This window comes from Mytilus californianus, unplaced genomic scaffold (genome assembly GCF_021869535.1).
Source record: "Mytilus californianus isolate M0D057914Y unplaced genomic scaffold, xbMytCali1.0.p SCAF_1, whole genome shotgun sequence".
In the NCBI taxonomy this organism is placed as follows: Eukaryota; Metazoa; Mollusca; class Bivalvia; order Mytilida; family Mytilidae; genus Mytilus; species Mytilus californianus.
Window position 1 is genome coordinate 62,439,574 of NW_026262581.1, and position 23,020 is coordinate 62,462,593.

Here is a 23,020-nt window from a genome sequence, read left to right on the forward strand (position 1 = left end):
GGCAGAAAATCTAAGTCCATTTAAAAGTAAAATAAGGAAAAAATGGATTTATTTTTTTACAAAATTTACTTCTAGATACTATCTTATGATCACAAACAAGCTTCTGTCCAAGTTTGGTACAAACCCAGGATAGTTTAAGAAAGTTAAAATTTTAAAAACTTTAACCACAGAGTGAATGTAATATTTCCCAGCAGAAAAACTAAGTCCATTTATAAGTAAAATACAGAAAAAATGGAATTTTATTTTTACAAAATTTACTTTTGGATACTATCTTATGATCATAAACAAGCTTCTGTCCAAGTTTGGTAGAAATCCAGGATAGTTTAAGAAAGTTATTAAAATTTCAAAAACTTTAACCACAGAGTGAATATTTGTGGACGCCGCCGCCTACGGAATGTAGGATCGCTGTCTCGCTTTTTCGACTAAAGTCGAAGGCTCGACAAAAATGAATCACCACAAATAAGTTTTCAGTCAGAGTGATTTATAATTCTGTCAGGTCTGGGGAAACAAACATAATTCAACAACTTATACTCCTTTCAATAAATAATTGTTGTTCATCATAATTCATATTTGAAAAATAAAATAATAAGTGTCATATGCTCACACAATAACACTTCTAAGTTTGTGAAACTTCAGGTTGTAATATTTTACTTAATAATTAAATCAGATTATTTGTGTTTTTTTTCACCCTGACTTCTATAAACAAACTTCTACCATTTTACTGTAAAAATTATTAAAGCTCTGTTTACAATGAATAAAATAAACTGATATGATGTAACAAATCCCACCTTCTCTAGCCACTGGAGCTGGTTCGCTTTCAGAAGCAGTTGTCTCCTCCTTTGCAGCAGGACTTGCTGGACGACTTATTGTACCCTCACCCTCTTCCTTTTCTTCTTTCTCTACAATGTTGTTTAAAAATTATCTTTAATGTTTTCTTAAAAGGGTGGAGTAGCTTTTGTTATAAGGCCATTCATGACAGCTGATACATGTAAGGACATTTTTAACATGTGAAATCAATTCTGAAGACATAGAACATTTACAGGAATTTCTGAAAGGATTTTACTCTTAATAATTTTGATCAATAAACCTGTATAATAAATTATAATTTTGTTCTTAATTTCAAAATGATTACATAATAAAAAAAAGAGAAGAAAACAAACTATAAGTTACAGTAATGGCACCAAATGGTTTGGATATATTAAATTAGATTTTTTTAATTTGTTTGTTTACTGATTTTTTATCTGAAAATTTATGGTCAGTTGTTTGGAAAAAAGAAAACGACCATAAGTAAAATATAAATGAATATTATTTTAATGTCTCTTTAAGCTATATTTCATATACTCTGTGATTTCTTTATATCACCATCATGGGATAACACAAAAAAACCCTAAACAATATAATAAATTGTCATTTGTAAATATTTTGTTGAACAAGTATGTTTTCTCTGTGACGAGAAAGGGGCCACGGTGGCCAAGTGGTCTAAGAAGTTGAACTACTGTATCACTAGCCTGTCAGCACTGATGTTGTTAGTTGAAAATTTAAGGTCAGTTGGTTGGAAAAAGGAAAAAGATCATATGTAAAATAGAAATGAATAACATTTTAATGTCTCTTTCAGCTATATTTCATATACTCAGTGATTTCTTATATCACCATCATGGGATAACACAAAAAAAATCCAAACAATATAATTAATTGTCATTTGTAAATATCTTGTTGGACAAGTATGTTTTCTCTGTGACGAGAAAGGGGCCACGGTGGCCAAGTGGTCTAAGCAGTCTAACTACTGTATCACTAGCCTGTCAGCACTGAGGTTGTTAGTTCGAATTCCTCACGTGGCAGGTGCACTTGATTCCAATCTTTATTGACTAGGATTTTTAGTTTTCCTACTGAAGTTCTGTGGTTCTCTTCAGGGACTACGGCTTTATCCATAAAAAAAAAAGCTGATTCAAAATGTTCCGATTTTTTTAGCTAAATTCTTTTGTACAAAAAACAGAACAATAATATGTTATAATCGATTACTTACATCAGTTTTCCAGTAAACCTTAACTACAGCAGGTTTTGGCTATATTTAGAATTTTAGTTTTAGAACACACAGTAGTCCACTTGTAATCATGTCAAACAAACACATTGAGCAATATACATGACCTAAGTCACATACTGTGTAAGTGGTTGTCATTAATTGTATATCAAGATCTTTTGCCCTTGAAAGAATATGATATTGATCACAAAGATTTGGTAGTGTTTGCTACATTTATTCTGAACTTTTAAGACTTTTAGCAATCTGCAGCCTGACAAATGATACAGACACTAATTAAATATATTCTCCATACAAAACCAAAATAACTAGCATACCTTTCTTTTCTTTTTCTTGAGCTTCAAATGTATCATACATATCCCAAGTCGTAGCATTTACTCCTACCTCCTGTAAGAGGAATAAGTCAACTATGTTTTCTGGTGTTTGTTAAATTTTAAAGATCTTGTATAGCTTAAGTTTAAATTTAATGCTTAAACATGATTTATCTAAATATCAACTATATTGTTGAAAAGATATCATCTGGAAACAAAAAAATAGTTTAAATTTTAGTCTATCAATAAGTGATGTGACCTTGACCTTTGACCTCAAAATCAAGTCTTCTTCATCCAATGGGGCAATACAAACATGGTGAAGATATCTTTATGGTTAGATTTTTATCCGTAAACTGAAATGTTGACAAGACTTGCGAGTATCATTTTATATGCCAAATTCCACTCCTCTTAAAATGTTTTAAAAGTTCTTGATTAGTTACTTATATCTTATAAATAAAAAATGAAATATGTAAATATATCTGTTAATTTACTTACATTGTGTGTAATTTTTGTTGTTTGAACAACCTTGACTTTTGGTGGTTCATTGAAAGTGTTCATTCCTCTCTCCATGTATTGGTCATTACCAACTTTGTTTTTCTGTAACTAAAATAGATATCAAAGACATTAGTATTTTTACAATCAATTCAAATGCATAAATCTCATTTTCAAACAAAAAATACACAAATAAAAATAATTTAAATTAAAAACCATACATGCATCTTAATTTTCCTTGTCAATATTGCTCAAGGAAAACAGCAATTTAGGTGACTTAACCTTAAATTTATCTAAAATTCACCTGAGAAAATTGGTCAACATGTTTATGGTTTCAGTGTGAAATCATATTGAACTTTTGTTCTAATTGTTCTAATTCAAAATGAATTAAAAACAAAACTCCAATTAAATTCAGTATTATTAATATGTTATTTCAATTCAAATAAAAAAAAATATAGATTTAAATTTTTTTTTTTAACATTGTCTGAATAAAGATCATTTTGAACTTACTTGTAAATATTTCTCATTTTTTTCTTGGATAGATTTAGCTTCATCTGCTTCATTAGAAACACAAACAGTTGGCATGTCCAGTAACCAGATTGTTGCAGTTTCTGTCAAGGTCAAATCTACTATTTTTTCAAGGTCATCTTCAAGTAATATTTCTTTAACATCTTCTCTCTTCACTTTGATGTCTACAAAAAAGTTTTTCTTTTAGGACAAAAGTTTCCCGTTGAATGATAAATTGGTTTTCTTATACAATTCAGTTCCATCAAATCTAATGGAAAATATGTTAAACCAATATTTATTACTTTTTTCACAACACTCCTTAATATCATTCTTCTTAGAAAAAATTCGTAAGGTTCCGCGGAACCCAGTGTCTGGCCTACTTTTGCTGTTAGTCGCAGGCTCAACAAAAATGGGGAAAAATCATTAAAAATTTTTCTCTAGATACTATCTTCTGATTGTAAGAAGTTCTGTTCAAGTTTGGTAAAAATCCAAGAAGGTTTATGAATCTAATAAATGTTTTAAAAACTTTAACTGCAACCTGTATGTAATGTTAACTGGAATAAAACTAAATCCATTTATAAGTAATATACGGAAAAACAGGAAATAAATTTTTACAAAATTTCCTTCTAGATACTAGCTTTTGATCATAAACAAGCTTCTGTCCAAGTTTTGTACAAATCCAGGATAGTTTAAGAAAGTTATTAAAATTTGAAAAACTTTAACCACAGAGTGATTGTAATGTTAACTGGCAGAAAAACTAAGTCCATATATGAGTAAAATACGGATAAACAGGATTTTTTTTTTTTACAAAATTTTCTTCTGGATACTATCTTATGATTATAAACAAGTTTGTCCAAGTTTGGTTGAAATGCAGAATAGTTTAAGAAAGTTATTGAAATTTGAAATACTTTAACCACAGAGTGAATATTTGTGGACGCTGCCGACAGAATGTAGGATCGCTATGTCTCGCTTTTGCGACAAAAGTCACAGGCTCGACAAAAATCTTAAAATGTAAAAAACCTACTGTGAATTCATTTTAATTTGTTGGAATCAATTTTGTGGGATATGTAAATTTGTGTATCACTGCTTCAAAAATATTTAAAAAAATGTTTGAAATTCTGTCAATATTTTTTTAAATCAGAGAAAATAGCATTTTGTAATTCTGAGAATAAGTCTGGATATAAGTCAATAATGGCTTGTTTGTTTCACTCCTTACCATTTTTCTTTATTTTATAATGGCTGTTCCGGGAATGAATGTAGTGTGGGGTTAGAAGGCACTTTTGATTTAACTCTACCATGCATAATATTTAAATTAATTATTACTTATAGTTCTTCAGGTTATCATTCTAAAACAATAGCCACCCATCAAATTTAAATAGAAGTGCCTGTGTCTCACCTGTAATTGCTGCTGTCCGTGTAAAAGTGTTATGGGCTGCCAAAAAATAAGTCCATTTACCAGTGAAATACAATTTTTTATTGAATTGAATTTTAACACCAGATGCATTTTCTTGATCTTCAAGAAGCTTTTGTCCAAAGTTTCATAATATTCCATGAAGGTTTTATCTACTTGTATCAAACCAATCAAAGGATTCGGGAGGCTCCCTTGTTTAACTTTTTAATGTGGACATTTTTTTCCTTTTTTGAATAACTGAACATGCTAAATACATTTTTATCCCATCTCCAGCTAAGGGTAAAATTGAGGGTCACATGCATACAGATTCAAATGAGGTTAAATTATTGACTTGTAAGCCAATAATGCATGAATAATGCATGAATGATGTTTATGAGCTTATTTTTACACTTTAAAATTTGATGGCTGGTGGTTATCTTAGACAGATAGCCTTAACAATTATATCAAATCATCAATTCAAAACTTATGCATGGCTGGGTTAAATAAAAAGTGCTTTCCTTTTATGAGTAAAATACAGAAAAATAAAATAAAAGCATTTTACAAATTTTGCTCTGGATACTGTCTTTCAGTCATAAAATATATTTTTACCAAGTTTCATAAAATTCCAAAAATGTTTGACAAACTTAATGTTTATAAAACTTTAACCTCAGATTGAAACTAAATGTTGCAGCTTCAGACTACACTTGTGTGTTGGATAGCTATGCCTCGCATCTGCAACAAAATGATGCAGACTCGGAAAAAGGGCCCCATTTTATTTTTTTTGTTCTTTTTTGTTTAATCTCATGTACAATAAGCATTTATAGCTGACAATTCAATTATATTACCCCAACTCTGTGAAACATCATGTGTATGATCAGCCATATCTTCTCCCATGATTGACTCAGTAGCAGTTCCCTGTGAAGCACTAAACACAGATCTACAATAATGAAAAAATGACACTAATAAATACAATTCCAAAAAGGAGTGAAATCTGACCAAATGCTCTTTTTTGCATTTTTCAAAAACTTCATTTGAAAATTGAAATAACATGGCTTTGCCTGCTGCTGATAAAGATTTTGCAACTAAAAGAAGTTGATATGGTTATTCATTATTATTTATATAATGCAGACTCAGTATGATTACATGTAATGAAATATGAATATTAATTGCTTTGTAGAAGACTGCAGCACTGAGCTGGATTCTTCAAATGAAGGTAACAATATGCAGAAAGATATGGATTGAACTTTGCCGTTCTTATCTTCGTACAGTTAAATAAGTGGATTGCTGAGAGCCATGAAAATCACAAAAATTCGTAAGGGTTCTGCGGAACTCAGTGTCTCGCCTACTTTTGCTTCTAGTCACAGGCTCGACAAAAATGGGGAAAAATTATTAAAAAATTTCCTATTGATACTATCTTTTGATTGTAAGAAGCTTCTGTCCAAGTTTGGTAAAAATCCAGAATGGTTTATGAATCTAATAAATGTTTTAAAAACTTTAACTACAGACTGTATGTAATGTTAACTGGAAGAAAAACTAAGTCCATTTATAAGTTATATACAGAAAAACAGGAAATATTTTTGTGAAAAACAGGAAATATTTCTGTGAAAAACAAACATAGGACCTAGGGATGCACTGGAAGCTAAATAGTAAAAAACTGGTTCTTTAAAAAAATATAACTATTAAGAAAAAGTTTAACAAATGGGAAGGCATGGAAAATATAAAAAGCTTGTTCAATTCACTTATTTGTTACATGCTCTACATGCTCTGCGTTGATTGTTTATCAATGTAACGATCGGGGAAACTTCGACAACAAACTCGAAAGTAAATAAGCTTGCGATCAACAATCACTGAATGAAATACTATTTGTCAATAATACGTTATAGATTCTAAAATATAAATATAAAAAAATGTGCAAACAGGACTTAGTTTATTAAATATGCATGCATTAGTTTGATAATTTTCATAACATTAAAATTATGATAAACTTGTTTCATATGACTTAAAAGTAAATAGAGAAAAAACTAGAGGCTCTAAAGAGCCTGTGTCGCTCACCTTGGTCTATGTGCATATTAAACAAAGGGCACAGATGGATTCATGACAAAATTGTGTTTTGGTGATGGTGATGTGTTTGTAGATCTTACTTTACTGAACATTCTTGCTCCTTACTATTATCTCTATCTATAATGAACTTGGCCCAGTAGATACAGTGGAAAATACTTTGTAAAAATTTACAAAAATTTACAAAATTTATGAAAATTGTAAAAAATTGACTATAAAGGGCAATAACTCCTTAAGGGGTCAATTGACAATTTTGGTCATGGTGCCTTATTTGTAGATCTAACTTTGCTGTACATTATTGCTGTTTACAGTTTATCTGTATCTATAATAATATTCAAGATAATAACCAAAAGCTGCAAAATTTTCTTAAAATTACCAATTCAGGGGCAGCAACCCAACAATGTGTTGCCTGATTGGTCTGAAAATTTCAGGGCAGATAGATCTTGACCTAATGAACAATTTTACCCCCATGTCAGATTTGCTCTAAATGCTTTGGTTTCAGAGATATGAGCCAAAAACTGCATTTTACCCTATGTACTATTTTTTAGCCATGTCGGCCATCTTGGTTCGCGGGCGGGGTCATCGGACACATTTTTAAACTAGATACCCTAATGATGATTGTGGACAAGTTTGGTTAAATTTGTCTTAGTAGTTTCAGAGGAGAAGATTTTTGTAAAAAATTACAAAAATTTACGAAAAATGGTTAAAAATTGACTATAAAGGGCAATAACTCCTTAAGGGGTCAACTGACAATTTTGGTCAAGTTGACTTATTTGTTGATCTTACTTTGCTGAACATTATTGCTGTTTACAGTTGATCTCTATCTATAATAATATTCAAGATAATAACCAAAAAACGGCAAAATTTCCTTAAAATTACCAATTCAGGGGCAGCAACCCAACAACGGGTTGCCTGATTGGTAAGAAAATTTCAGGGCAGATAGATCTTGACCTAATGAACAATTTTATACTCATCAGATTTGCTCTAAATGCTTTGGTTTCAGAGATATGAGCCAAAAACTGCATTTTACCCTATGTACTATTTTTTAGCCATGTCGGCCATCTTGGTTCACGGGCGGGGTCATCGGACACATTTTTTAAACAAGATACCCTAATGATGATTGTGGACAAGTTTGGTTAAATTTGTCTCAGTAGTTTCAGAGGAGAAGATTTTTGTAAAAGATTACAAAAATTTACGAAAAATGGTTAAAAATTGACTATAAAGGGCAATAACTCCTTAAGGGGTCAACTGACCATTTTGGTCATGTTGACTTATTTGTAGATCTTACTTTGCTGAACATTATTGCTGTTTACAGTTGATCTCTATCTATAATAATATTCAAGATGATAACCAAAAACGGCAAAATTTCCTTAAAATTACCAATTCAGGGGCAGCAACCCAACAACAGGTTGTCCGATTCATCTGAAAATTTCAGGGCAGATAGATCTTGACCTAATGAACAATTTTACCCCCATGTCAGATTTGCTCTAAATGCTTTGGTTTCAGAGATATAAGCCAAAATCTACATTTTACCCCTATGTTCTATTTTTAGCCATGGCGGCCATCTTGGTTGGTTGGCCGGGTCACTGGACACATTTTTTAAACTAGATACCCCAATGATGATTGTGGCCAAGTTTGGTCAAATTTGGCCCAGTAGTTTCAGAGGAGAAGATTTTTGTAAAAGTTTACGGACGACGGACGACGGACGCAAAGTGATGAGAAAAGCTCACTTGACCTTTCAGGTCAGGTGAGCTAAAAATAAGTTCATATAATATAACTTTTATATTTATTGTTGAGCCTGCGACTTTTGTTGCAAAAGCAGGACATGGCGATCCTACATTTCGTTGGCAGCGGCGTCCACAAATATTCACTCTGTGGTTAAAGTTTTTCAAATTTTAATAACTTTCTTAAACTATCCCTGATTTCTACCAAACTTGAACAGAAGCTTGTTTATGATCATAAGATAGTATCGAGAAGTAAATTTTGTAATAAAAAATCCTGTTTTTCCATATTTTACTTATAAATGGACTAAGTTTTTCTGCCAGTTAACATTACATTTACTCTGTGGTTAAAGTTTTTAATATTTTAATAACTTTCTTAAAATATCCAGGATTTCTACCTAACTTAGACAGAAGCTTGTTTATGATCAAAAGCTAGTATCTAGAAGGAAATTTTGTAAAAATATATTTCCTGTTTTTCCGTATATTACTTATAAATGGACTTAGTTTTTCTTCCAGTTAACATTACATTCACTCTGTGGATTAGGTTTTAAAAATTTTAATAACTTTCTCAAACTATCCTGGATTTGTACCAAACTTAGACAGAAGCTTGTTTATGACATTGAAAATTGAAATAACATGGCTTTGCCTGCTGCTGATAAAGATTTTGCAACTAAAAGAAGTTGATATGGTTATTCATTAATATTTATATAATGCAGACTCAGTATGATTACATGTAATGAAATATGAATATTAATTGCTTTGTAGAAGACTGCAGCACTGAGCTGGATTCTTCAAATGAAGGTAACAATATGCAGAAAGATATGGATTGAACTTTGCCGTTCTTATCTTCGTACAGTTAAATAAGTGGATTGCTGAGAGCCATGAAAATCACAAAAATTCGTAAGGGTTCTGCGGAACTCAGTGTCTCGCCTACTTTTGCTTCTAGTCACAGGCTCGACAAAAATGGGGAAAAATTATTAAAAAATTTCCTATTGATACTATCTTTTGATTGTAAGAAGCTTCTGTCCAAGTTTGGTAAAAATCCAGAATGGTTTATGAATCTAATAAATGTTTTAAAAACTTTAACTACAGACTGTATGTAATGTTAACTGGAAGAAAAACTAAGTCCATTTATAAGTTATATACAGAAAAACAGGAAATATTTTTTTACAAAATTTCCTTCTAGATACTAGCTTTTGATCATAAACAAGCTTCTGTCTAAGTTTGGTTGAAATCCAGGATAGTTTAAGAAAGTTATTAAAATATTAAAAACTTTAACCACAGAGTAAATGTAATGTTAACTGGCAGAAAAACTTAGTCCATTTATAAGTAAAATATGGAAAAACAGGATTTTTTATTACAAAATTTACTTCTCGATACTATCTTATGATCATAAACAAGCTTCTGTTCAAGTTTGGTAGAAATCAGGGATAGTTTAAGAAAGTTATTAAAATTTGAAAAACTTTAACCACAGAGTGAATATTTGTGGACGCTGCCGCCAACAAAATGTAGGATCGCCATGTCCTGCTTTTGCAACAAAAGTCGCAGGCTCAACAATAAATATAAAAGTTATATTATATGAACTTTTTTTTTTTCTCTATTTACTTTTAAGTCATATGAAACAAGTTTATCATAATTTTAATGTTATGAAAATTATCAAACTAATGCATGCATATTTAATAAACTAAGTCCTGTTTGCACATTTTTTTATATTTATATTTTAGAATCTATAACGTATTATTGACAAATACTATTTCATTCAGTGATTGTTGATCGCAAGCTTATTTACTTTCGAGTTTGTTGTCGAAGTTTCCCCGATCGTTACATTGATAAACAATCAACGCAGAGCATGAAGAGCATGTAACAAATAAGTGAATTGAACAAGCTTTTTATATTTTCCATGCCTTCCCATTTGTTAAACTTTTTCGTAGTAGTTATATTTTTTTAAAGAACCAGTTTTTTACTATTTAGCTTCCAGTGCATCCCTAGGTCCTATGTATGTTTTTCACAGAACAGCCCTTAATAAACCATTACTATTTGTTACATAATTAGACAAACCTTGAGAATGGCCCTCCTCCAAATGTACTGGCTGTAGCATTGGCTGTCTGGTATATTGAAGCTTGGGACATTAAATCTGTTGGCTGTAAACATACAAATCATGTAATCAATCTATTTGTCTAGACAACTGTTTTTTAATTGATTTGTTTTTATTTATCAAATTAACAGAAATCATGGTCATGTGATCTAAACTTACAAACAATACACTTTGTCTTTTTACTGAATTAAATAATAAGTTTCAGAAAATCTGTTTGATGATTTATTTAGCCATGGCATTGTCAGTTTACTTTTCTACTTATAAGTTTGAATGTCTCTTTGGTATCCTTCACCTCTCTTTTTCTATTTTTTCAAAATGAGATGTTTTTATAGATTATACCATAACCAGTTCCATATTGACCCTAGTATCATCCTTAGACTCCTATATCAGCGGACCACACAGACAATGTCAAACCATTTTATTTTTTGTATTGCAGCAATATTTTCTAGATTTTGACCAAAACAAAATATGTATAAATCCAGACCTACTGACCCTATTATTTAAAACAAGAGTGCACACGCTGAAATGTCTCGCCTTCTTTACTAATCATTGATATTATGTTGATAGTCCTAAATATAATGCTTTATTACAACTGTCACATAAACTTAACATTAACCAAGAAAACTAAACATTGACCAATGAACCATGAAAATGAGGTCAAGGTCAGATGAACCATGCCAGGCAGACATGTACAGTTAACAATTCTTCCATATAACAAATATAGTTGACCTATTGCTTATAGTTTAAGAAAAACAGACCAAAACACAAAAACTTAACACTCAGCAATAAACCGTGAAAATGAGGTCAAGGTCATATAAAACCTGCGCGACTGACATATAGATCATAACATATTTCCATACATCAAATATAGTTGACCTATTACATATAGTATTAGAAAAAAGACCAAAACTCAAAAACTTAACTTTGACCACTGAACCATGAAAACGAGGTCAAGGTCAGATGACACCTGCCAGCTAGACATGTACACCTTACAATCATTCCATACACCAAATATAGTTGACCTATTGCATACAGTATAAGAAAAACAGACCAAAACACAAAAACTTAACTATAACCACTGAACCATGAAAATGAGGTCAAGGTCAGATGACACCTGCCAGTTGGACATGTACACCTTACAGTCCTTCCATACACCGAATATACTAGACCTATTGCTTATAGTATCTGAGATATGGACTTGACCACCAAAACTTAACCTTGTTCACTGATCCATGAAATGAGGTCGAGGTCAAGTGAAAACTGTCTGACGGGCATGAGGACCTTGTAAGGTACGCACATACCAAATATAGTTATCTTATTACTTATAATAAGAGAGAATTTAACATGTCAAAAAATGTTAACTTTTTTTTCAAGTAGTCACTGAACCATGAAAATGAGGTCAAGAACATTGGACATGTGACTGACGGAAACTTCGTAACATGAGGCATCCATATACAAAGTATGAAGCATCCAGGTCTTCTACCTTCGAAAATATAAAGCTTTTAAGAAGCTAACTAACGCCACCGCCGGATCACTTTCCCTATGTTGAGCTTTCAGCGACAAAAGTCGCAGGCTTGACAAAAACAAGAGTGCACACACTGAAATGTCTCGCCTTCTTTACTAACCATTGATTTTATGTTGATAGTCCTAAATATAAAGCTTTACTACAAGTAACACATAAACTTAACATGATCCAAGAAAATGAGGTCAAGGTCAGATAAACCAAACATAGTTGACCTATTGCTTATAGTTTCTAAGAAACAGTCTTAACCAAGAAAACTAAATATTGACCAATGAACCATGAAAATGAGGTCAAGGTCAGATGATACCTGCCAGACAGACATATACACCTTACAATCCTTCCATACAACAAATATAGTTGATCTATTGCTTATAGTACTAGAAAAAAAAGACCAAAACTCAAAAACTTAACTTTGACCACTGAACCATGAAAATGAGGTCAAGGTCAGATGACACCTACCAGTTGGACATGTACACCTTACAATCATTCCATATACCAAATATAGTAGACCTAATGCTTATAGTATCTGATATATGGACTTGACCACGAAAACTTAACCTTGTTCACTGATCCATGAAATGAGGTCAAGATCAAATGAAAATTGTCTGAAGGGCATGAGGACCTTGCAAGGTACGCACATACTAAATATAGTTGACCTATTGCCCATAGTATTAGAAAAAAAGACCAAAACTCAAAAACAACTTTGATCACTGAACCATGAAAATGAGGTCAAAGTCAGATGACAACTACCAGTTGGACATGTACACCTTACAATCATTCCATATACCAAATATAGTAGACCTACTGCTTATAGTATATGATATATGGACTTGACCACGAAAACTTAACCTTGTTCACTCAGTGTTCCAGCTAGCATGAAATGGAGGGGCGCCGCGCCCCGCCCCCGAAATTTTGCGCCCCTCTGCCTTTTTTAAGCGCCCCTGCGCCCCTCTGTGCCCTTTTGAAAAAAGTTTAAAAAAACGATCTTTTTTCCTCATATCGTCGCCATTTTGTTGAGTTCTTTATACACACACTTCATTAAGACAACAGATCAAAATTGTTGACACTTGTTACCTGTATATAATCACCTATTTGATTAGAGTCAATTACTTAATCAGGTGAAATTTACGACCCTGTCTAATCCCTTTGCCCGGAAGTACCAAACACCCAAGTTAAATGAATTGTTTTTTAACACCTGACGATGCAAAATAGAATTTATAAAATAAATGAGAAAGATGTCCATTTCTATTGTATTTGTTATTTATAAAATAACGTTCGTTAAAAAAGAATCATTCCAATAGAATATTGTAAATCGTCAACACGCAAAATGCTGACGAAAAAAAGAAAAATTGACCAACTCGAAAATGACAAGAAGAAAATATCAAAGACTTGCCAGTCTATTACATCTTTTTTCAAGAATAATGACCATCAAAGGTAAAAAAATAATTTAATTCTTTACTTTTATGAAAAATCGAGAAGAAGAAAGGTTTCTATCAGATATCGCAATTGTTCTTCTATTGTAAATTCCGCCGATTACGGAGCACTCGAAAGTCCGATTTTTATATCATTTTTCTTAAATTGAAATCCGTTTTGACTAACTTTAATATTGATATTATTTGATACGCTCAACATGAAATATACGGAGATGCTTGTTGAATTGATAATAAACTTTCAAAGTTGAATTAATTTATTATCGTGCCGATTACGGAGCTCTCGAAAGTCCGATTTTTGTATCAATTTTCTTATTGAAATCCATTTTGACAAACTTATTGATATTATTAGATACGCTCAACATGAAATATACGGAGATGCTTGTTAAATTGATAATTAACTTTCAAAGTTGAATTAACAAACTTATTTGTTGAATTAATCTATTTCTCAAGATCGAAATAAAGACAATTGTCTCATTGACATTCTTATTTAAATTCACAACCAAACCTACACAATTTTCAATGTATGTAATAGTATAGAGTATTTAACTTAGCTACATGCTTGCTAAAAATATGTCATTATGTGGTAATATTAAGTATTTGATTTTTTTCAGTGAGAACGCGTTAAAGTGCCCTTTTTTAAAAACACGCCCCTCTATTTTCAAATCCTAGCTGGAACACTGTCACTGATCCATGAAATGAGGTCCAGGTCAAATGAAAATTGTCTGACGGACATGAAGACCTTGCAAGGTACGCACATACTAAATATAGTTATCCTATTAGTCATAATAAGAAAGAAATTAACATTACAAAAAATGTTGACTTTTTTTCAAGTAGTCACTGAACCATCAAAATGAGGTCAAGGACAATGGACATATGACAGACGAAAACTTCATAACATTGGGCATCTATATACAAAGTATGAAGCTTCCAGGTCTTCTAGCTTCTAAAATATAAAGCTTTTAAGAAGCTAGCTAACGCTGTCGCCACCGTAGCCGCCACCGGATCACTATCCCTATGTCGAGCTTTCTGCGACAAAAGTCGCAGGCTCGACAAAAATGGAACAAAGACTCAAATGGTTGGGTTTTGCAGATTGTTTCTTGAATAATGGATATTAATAGTCTATAACTAAACATTTAAATATATGGAAATATAAAATGTTAAAACGGGAAAAAATCTTTAAAAAACTTCATAATGGAAGGTGCACAACCTAAATAGGTTTGCAAACTCTCAGTGAATTTTAAAAGATCTGGGTTCAAAACAAAAATGTTACCATCTTCTGAATTTTTTGCTGAAATATCACTTAGTTCCCAGTCTTGAAAAGTGGGAACAAATTCCAAAAACAATTCCAAAATAGCAGCAACATATGTGCAAACAAGGTACCCACTTTTCTCTGCACACCATACTATATACTGGTTTTGAACTTTATTTCTGTTTCATTTTCTGATTTTTTAAATATAGCATCTCATTACTATTTCAAAAATGTAGGACCACCCAATTTGGTTGAAGGACCACCAAAAATTTGCAGTTTGTGAGTCCTATGTATGACAGAAAATGATTTGATTTTGATTTTTGTGTTTTAATGCCACTTTTAAGCAACCGCTTTTGGGCTATTTCGTGGCTCCAGTTTTTATTGGTGGAAGAAGCCTGAGTGCCCGGAGAAAACCACCGACCATTGATAGGAAAACTGACAATCCTAGTCAATTAAGATTGGAGTCAAGAGCACCGGCACAAGCGGGGTTCGAACTCACAACCTCAGTGTTGACTGGCTAGTGATTACAGTAGTAACTACTTCAGACCACTCGGCCACCGAGGCCCTCTGACAGAAAATGAAGTTTTGCCAACCGTTGTGAATGTTAAGTTATGAGTGGAGATCTCTGTGAACATAATGTCGTTCCTGGCAAATTTGACGGTTGCCAATATAGTGTTAAGAAATTCTGCCAACTTGTGGCATACGCAAAATGTCTTGTTTTTCATACTTGTATTTAATCCTACATTTCATTAGTAACTGCTTTTTACCCGTTTTATATTGCTTATTCAGTGTAAAGACAGATGAAATCATGCTTGTTTTCTATATAATCCTATATTTAGGCAAAAAAAAATATATGTCTGTTTAAGGTTACATAAAAAAAAAAAATAGGGTGGGTAGGTCTGTATTTCCATTTTATTTTTTGCAACATGACTTTGAGTCGCGCCATCCTTCTTGTCGTGGTTTGATATGTCCATGGGCCGATATTACCCGTATTTTGAATGATTGGAATATTTCCACGGATCGGGAAATTTTTTCACACAATTTCGGTCATTTTGAGATGACTTAAAAGTTGATGCACTTTTTTCAAATTGTTGAAATCACACTAGATTCATAGCATCAACGAACTTGTACTGACTGTTTCATTGCATTTACTTCATGAATTTTCTTACTATTTTTCTAAAAGCGTTCAAGAAAAGTTTAGGGAACTAAATAAAGCACATGTGTAACTCAGGAAAAATTACTTTTTTCTACGTAAATTAAATTAAGTTTGAATATTTGAATCAGAATTGACAATTGTCTTTGCTGAAAAGTAATTAAATAATGAAGGCAGTTGTCATGGAATTTTAATTTCTTTATGATATTATTTCTGAGCTTGTGGTCAATGTCAGATGTGAATTTAAAACACAGGTAAAAAGTGATTACCAATCATTAGCCAATATGTCCCAGAGGCATTAATATAGTTATTAGGAGGGCCCTCATTATTATCATACTATACTGGAGTGGCAGTTTTATTACAGGAAAGGGATTACAAAACAAAAACAAGTGCAAAATGGAGATTAAGAAACCCGATCTCAATGAAATGACCGAAATTATTACTGTTAATAAAAGTTGTCCTAAATCCAAATCTGCCGTTTAGGACAAATAGCTTCCAGATTAGGTCATGACTGGCAAATATGACCGTTTCTGGACCCTTGATTATAGATTGGAAAAAAAGGTGGCAAAGTGTTTATTTCATCACACAAGTCGCAAGTTTCTTAAAACAGCTGTCATATTCACAATTGTGAACATTTAGATGTATCAGGCAATTGATTTATTTTATTGGCAACTCCAACTTCGCTTTTGACACGAGTTCAGTAAATTTTTCACTTTAAGATGGGAATAAAATGACTTGGGGTCGGCGCTCAAAAGTAGGGTCGGTCAGGTAACCGTTAACATACATATTTTTTTTTGGCCTTATGTATGTATATTTACAGTGATTCATATGATTAACCTCAAACATTAGCAGCCTATTTTCTTAAACGCAAGGATAAGTATGCTTGGTCATATAAAAAGGGGATTTCGAACTGTCAAAAGGAATTCGAAGTTAGCATCATGGATACCTATAGGTAAATACTTTGACATACAAACACATATACCAAAAAACTGTTGAAACATATTTATTGTACTTCTTTTTATTGTATTGATTCAAAGATAATATAATTTCTATTTCCTGAAGATAGTTTAGTTATTATTTTGTTAGATAATACCAACAAAGGTATTTTGCATAGATTGAATATCTAAAAACTATAGTTGTAATAAAGATCAAGAAAAATCTTTATACCAACTATGCAAGCAGAAATTATCTTTAAAAATATAACCCATTTATTGAATGATTGTAAATCTTCTCTGACTTACTGTTCCAACTGAGCTGTCCGCCAAAACATTACTCTGTTTTTTACCAAGAAAAGCTGGGTCAGTCTGTATGAGTGGTACAGGTGTAACATCATTTCCAGCTTCATCAAGAACCTACAAAAAGATTAAAAAATAACTTCTTCAAGGGCAAACATATTCTTAACTTCTACTTTTCCTATATTTATTTATTACTTGTTACTTTTCAAAAATGTGAAAGCTCATCAGTTGCTATTGAAAACTTCAAATGATATTTTGAACTGATTATTATCTTTTTTCAAATTCACTCTTAAACATTTTATTATATTTTTCCAATCAGCACTTACTGTAACAGGAGGTTTACTGCTTGTTAATTTATCTCCTGCACCGCCCAGCCCCTTCCTACTTGCTGATCCTATTAAATTAGATCTGGATTTTGTACTAGCATAAACAGTGCTTCCTCCATATTTACTTTTGATAACTGATGCTCCAACATTTCCTTTCCTGGATCCAGCTTGACTGTTTCTTAAATGAAAAGAAAAAAGTTAACACAGAGATATGTTTTACCTCTTAGCAGAAAAATTAAAAACACTTTGTTAGTTGTAATGTTTAATCCTGTAATGATATAGCATGAAAAAAAAGTGTTGAAATTCACAATTTTGAAGGTATTATGATATGACATATACATGTACTGGGACATCTATAACTGTCCTTTAGTCTTTGGTGGATAGTTGTCTTTTTCTCATTGGCAAACAAACCAAATCTCTTTAAGGTGGTACATAACACTACAGGGAGATAACTCTGTAAAAATCAGGTGAACGTTTTAATCACGTCCTATTGTTAAGGAAATATGAAGCGTCTCAATGATCAAAATTAGTGTTTGTCAAACTGCTATATATCTAAAAAAAGTGTGTGGTTCAAGTTTTTTGAAATTTCTATATTTTGTGTCAAAGGGTCAAAGTATGTTTGTCAAAATTTTTATGAAAATTAAACGAGCCAATTTAATTTGTGTCAAGGTGTTTGGTACCACCTTAAGTGTTATATTGGCTGGTTTGGTGCAAAATACAATGAATACTATAATTATGATAATTTAAATAGACCGAAAAAAATTATAATATTTCAGATGGATTATCATGGTAATAATAATGATGAAATTGATGGAAATGAAAGAAAAGTATTATTATTAAACAGCTAAAAAACTAATTTTCTTTTTTTGTTTTAAAACTGTACATTCAATGTTTTTACTAATTAGAAGCTCAATAGTTTACTTTACAAATTTTTATCTTTCCATAGTGAATCAAAAAGCTAGTCAGACCAACTAATAAGACAACTTAAATCGTCAATAATATAAACTCAGACAAAGTATAAAAAGAGAGTTTTGACTATATCAACATGATTAATGATCAATGTTATTTTCTCAAATTTCCTTTAAATACTTCTGCATTTGCAATTGAAATGTCATTTAAAAATAATTTGTTTAATGTGAATCCAAGTTTCTACTTCATCATGTTGATTTTATATTCCAAATTAAAGTCTCTATAAATTTTAAATGCTTTTATTAATTTGTTGAATTTGTCATTTATCATACTAGTTTTTTATGGAAATTTCTTTGTTCTTATTAAATGATCTTTGCAAAGAAATTGCTGGTCATCACAAAATGATCTTATTTGATCAATTTATGAAACAAGTGGTAATTTACAGAAAATACATTTCTATTTAATCCAATTACATAAGCTTTATTACTTTGAAAAAAACGAGGATATATTTTTTATCAACCAAGATGCAATCTAGTCAAAAATCATTAACAAGTGCACATGTATGAATGACAGCATTCAAACAACTGAAATAAAACAGTCTTCAAAAAAAGACAGAAAAATTGAGAATGGAAACAGAGAATGCATCAAAGAGACAACAACCCGACCAAAGAGCAGAAAACAGCCCAATGGCCACCAATGGGTCTTCAACACAGTGAGATGCATGTCTTCACAAAAGTCAAACTCAAATTTGTCCAGACTTTAAAAGTTGTGAATAATTCAACTGAAACTAAATTTACTTTCATGAATTAGGACCAGCACATGAAACGTGACAAGGTTAAGCCAGATTTTGAGATCTCAACCATCCACTTTTTTAATCTTGATAAAACAAGTTGATTAGTAATGTAACAAAAAAAAATAAAAATCTGAATTGACATCATAGACGGTCTGAGTTGTCGTTGTACACGCTCCTTTTTAAGGAATCCTAGTCACTTCTGCACCTGGTCAAATCGGCACCTGGTAAGTCATTTTGACACCTAGTTAAATTAGGATTTGGTTATTTCGGCACCTGAGGTAATTATTTTGGCATTCAATATTAACATTATGTTTTGCAAGTAAACTATTGACTACTGCTTTTTTTCCATATTTTTTTAATATTTACACTCCTGAAAGGTGTCAACAAATATTTGTTCCGCATACAAGAAGTTCTCATGGAAACTTTATTATAAACAAAGCCATAATATCTGTTCCTATAACATGAATAATAAAGGAACTTCTATTTTATGACAACTTTATTCATTTCATATACATATAAGTAGACAGGAAATGCAGAAAAAAAAAATTAAAATTCAATAACAATGATTAAATATGTTTTCATCCTTATCTGTGGATTAAACAACAGCATGGGTAAATTTTTATTGCTTCTTTGTTTAATTCAAGTTTTTTTAACATTGTTTAATAATAAATATTAAAAAAACTACCTGAAAATGGTTTAAAGGAACAAAATGATTACGTTGATATAAGTTGTAAGTTTTCAAAGTGATAACAATCATAATTATTAATAGAAAATTGAGGAAACTTCAAACAGCAAGCCAACTGATTATTTTTTATTGTGTATTCTAACTCTTATTATTACATGTGCTGATTTTTTTTCAAGATTCGGAGAATAGTTTTTTGTTTTTTTTTTGTTATTTTTGGCAAAACTTTATAGCTTAAGGAACTGAATTATTTATATCATTAGATATTTTCGTAATAAAGGATTTTTCTTTAAAATTTGACATGCAGTGATGATAAGTACAGTTCCTATGAATAAAATAGCAGACGAAATATTCACGGAAGTGACAATTACGGAAGAAATGGGAGTGGGCGGGTTTACCGGACACTACCTTATATTTAGCCTTATTTAACATGTTTAAAGATTAGATTGGTATATTATTAGAATAAATTTGAAAGATTGTTGTTTGATATATATATACATGCCAATTAGTTATTATTATTATGTGTTTGTTTGCCATGATTGTTTTGATGTGTACAATATAACTTTGGCCACAGACGACTTGGATTGTGTACAGAACAACAAATGGGGTATACATCATATCGGCACCAATAGAAAAAGTCAAATCTGCATCTAGTCAAATAGGCACCCATTTAATGTCATTTAGTTATTCAATTCGGCACTTTATATTATTTTACTTTCCTTTTTATTTGAGTTATGGGCAAAATTGTGTATTATAACTGCTTTATTACATGTGCTGATTTTTTTCCAAGATGTATGAAATGTATCTTTTTAATAAACTTCTAATGATATAAGTAATACAGTTCCTTAAGCTAACGATAATCATATTATTGCTAACAAAACTCATTTCTGTCTTGAAATTTTAATTGGGATTATCTGATATCTTTTTATAAGTGCCTGGTCTATTAATAAATAGATCACCTTTTCCTTTCATAAATTTGTGATTAACTGGTCCTCCATACATATTTACTGGGCATTGGCAGATTTACCAGACAAACACATTTCTGATAAAAACACGGATGACCCACTTGTTTTGTTGATTTTAAAATTTATTTCAGATATTTTTAGGGAAATGAGATAAACTACTCAAAGTTGATTTGTCAGTGAATCGATTTATATTAATTTGATACAATTTGTATATAATTAAGCAGAAATACATACGATCAAAGCCTTATGTGGGCTGATTTACCGAATCCGGTTCCGTTCGCCCAAAAACATGTTCGCGCCCACACCCTACACATTCGCACCCAAAGTCCGTTCGCACCCTACACTTTCACACCCTTTTTATTGGTTTTGTGTTTAATAATTTTGTTATCGAATTTAGGTAAGTGTATTGCTGTAGATATTTTTTTTTTCATTGTTTCAAAATAAAGTGAGATTCTGACAACATTTTTTTGTGTTGAATAAATCTTAATCATGTTTTGGTTAATGTATTGCTATAAAAAAAAAAATCATTGTTTCTAAATAAAGTGAGATTCTGACAACGTTTGTTTTTTGTGTTGAATAAATCTTAATCATCTTTTAGTTAGTGTATTGCTATAAAATTTTGTTTTCATTGTTTCAAAATAAAGTAAGATTCACACATTTTTTTATTATGGCTGAATAAATCTTAAATTATGTTTTGGTTAGTGTTGTGATATAAATTTTTTTTTTCATTGTTTCAAAATAAAGTGAGATCAAAGGGGCCCATGGCCCAAGCTGTTAAAATCAATTATCTTTCGTGTTTTTCTTTTTAAATCTTCAATATTTTACTCATACCAAGCTAAATACATGCAGTATTTACATCAAAGCAAGTTAAAACAACAATCATGATTTTCAAACACACAACAATAATACCAAATTTAGCTGTGTATAAATACCAATTAGCAGTAATCATACATTTGTACATAATTAACTTTTAATAATTAATCATCAAATTGATGAAAAAAAAAACATTCATATAATAATTCCCCAATTTTTATTCAGGAAAATAATTTTTTTTTGGTATATACATATAAAAAAATATTTAATAATTCAACTTGAATTTGAATAAAAATTGGGTGCGAACGGAACTAGGGGGCGAACATGTAGGGTGTGTGTATTGGACGAGAACTGACCTAATACCTGATTTATTGACTGCATCATACCGGTACCTCGAATGACCGAATAACACCGTTATTATCAGAATTACACTTGTAATGACGGAATAACACTTGAAATTTTAATATTAGCACATTTTGGTGACTTTTAAACATTGATTAATAAATAATAGTATGTTATTAATGTATTTTATAACTTAAAAATGATTTACAGAAAGCAGGTAAGTTCATAAAGATTAATTTAAATATAGTGTGTATGTACATCCAACATGGCGACCAAGGAAATCACAATGGTCGCCATGTTGGATGTACACACTAAATTTAAAAAGATCTTTATAAACTTACCTGCTTTCTGTTAATCATTTTTAAGTTATAAAATACACTTGTAATATAATACTATTTAATAATCAATGTTTAAAAGTCACCAATATGTACTAATATTAAAATTTCAAGTGTTATTCAGTCATTACAAGTGTTATTTGGATAATAACGGTGTTATTCGGTCATTCGTGTTACCCAGGAAAGCTTAGGACTAGTCAAATTCTGTCAATTAATTTCAAAGGTACACTATTTTGTTTTCGTCCCATTAAATATATTGAATTTACATAAACCAAATTCTTTTAATGATAAAGATGGATTTATAATGAACATGTGTGAGAATGGACGTTAAGCGAATGGACCTGTTACACATAATCATATAAAGGGCACGGGCAAATTGTACTTTGTATAATAAAGTGTCGTTTTTCATTTATCCTACAATTACATGCAACTGTATGTGTATAATGATCAAAATCTGTAGAAGACATTTACCCAGTTGATAAAAAGTTTGACTTTTTAGGTTTTGACGTTGACATGTTGCGTTGAAAAATATCACAGTGATGACAAAAAAATTCTTCAATATTCAAATGGTTGATGCCGCCATATTTAGAAAGAGTCACGTCGTCAACAGCGACCAGGTACGCTTTGTAAGCTCGACATTGATTGGTCGTTTTC

General features: G+C 31.2%; 1 protein-coding gene across 2 annotated transcripts in view; it reads right to left on the minus strand.

Moving 5' to 3' along the window:
• The window catches only part of LOC127705554 (dynein axonemal intermediate chain 4-like), a 47,465-nt gene extending 24,488 nt beyond the window's left edge, over positions 1 to 22,977 (minus strand). For both annotated transcript variants that reach the window (XM_052209891.1, XM_052209884.1), the window contains exons 1-9: positions 22,838 to 22,977; positions 17,528 to 17,705; positions 17,208 to 17,318; positions 10,573 to 10,655; positions 5,581 to 5,672; positions 3,349 to 3,530; positions 2,842 to 2,949; positions 2,353 to 2,422; positions 789 to 899 (exon numbers count right to left, since the gene is read on the minus strand). In XM_052209891.1, the coding sequence (XP_052065851.1) occupies positions 789 to 899; positions 2,353 to 2,422; positions 2,842 to 2,949; positions 3,349 to 3,530; positions 5,581 to 5,672; positions 10,573 to 10,655; positions 17,208 to 17,318; positions 17,528 to 17,705; positions 22,838 to 22,881 (979 nt within the window). In that variant the 5' untranslated portion in view covers positions 22,882 to 22,977. The remainder of the gene's footprint in view (positions 1 to 788; positions 900 to 2,352; positions 2,423 to 2,841; positions 2,950 to 3,348; positions 3,531 to 5,580; positions 5,673 to 10,572; positions 10,656 to 17,207; positions 17,319 to 17,527; positions 17,706 to 22,837) is intronic.
• Between the last annotated feature and the right edge of the window lie 43 nt (positions 22,978 to 23,020).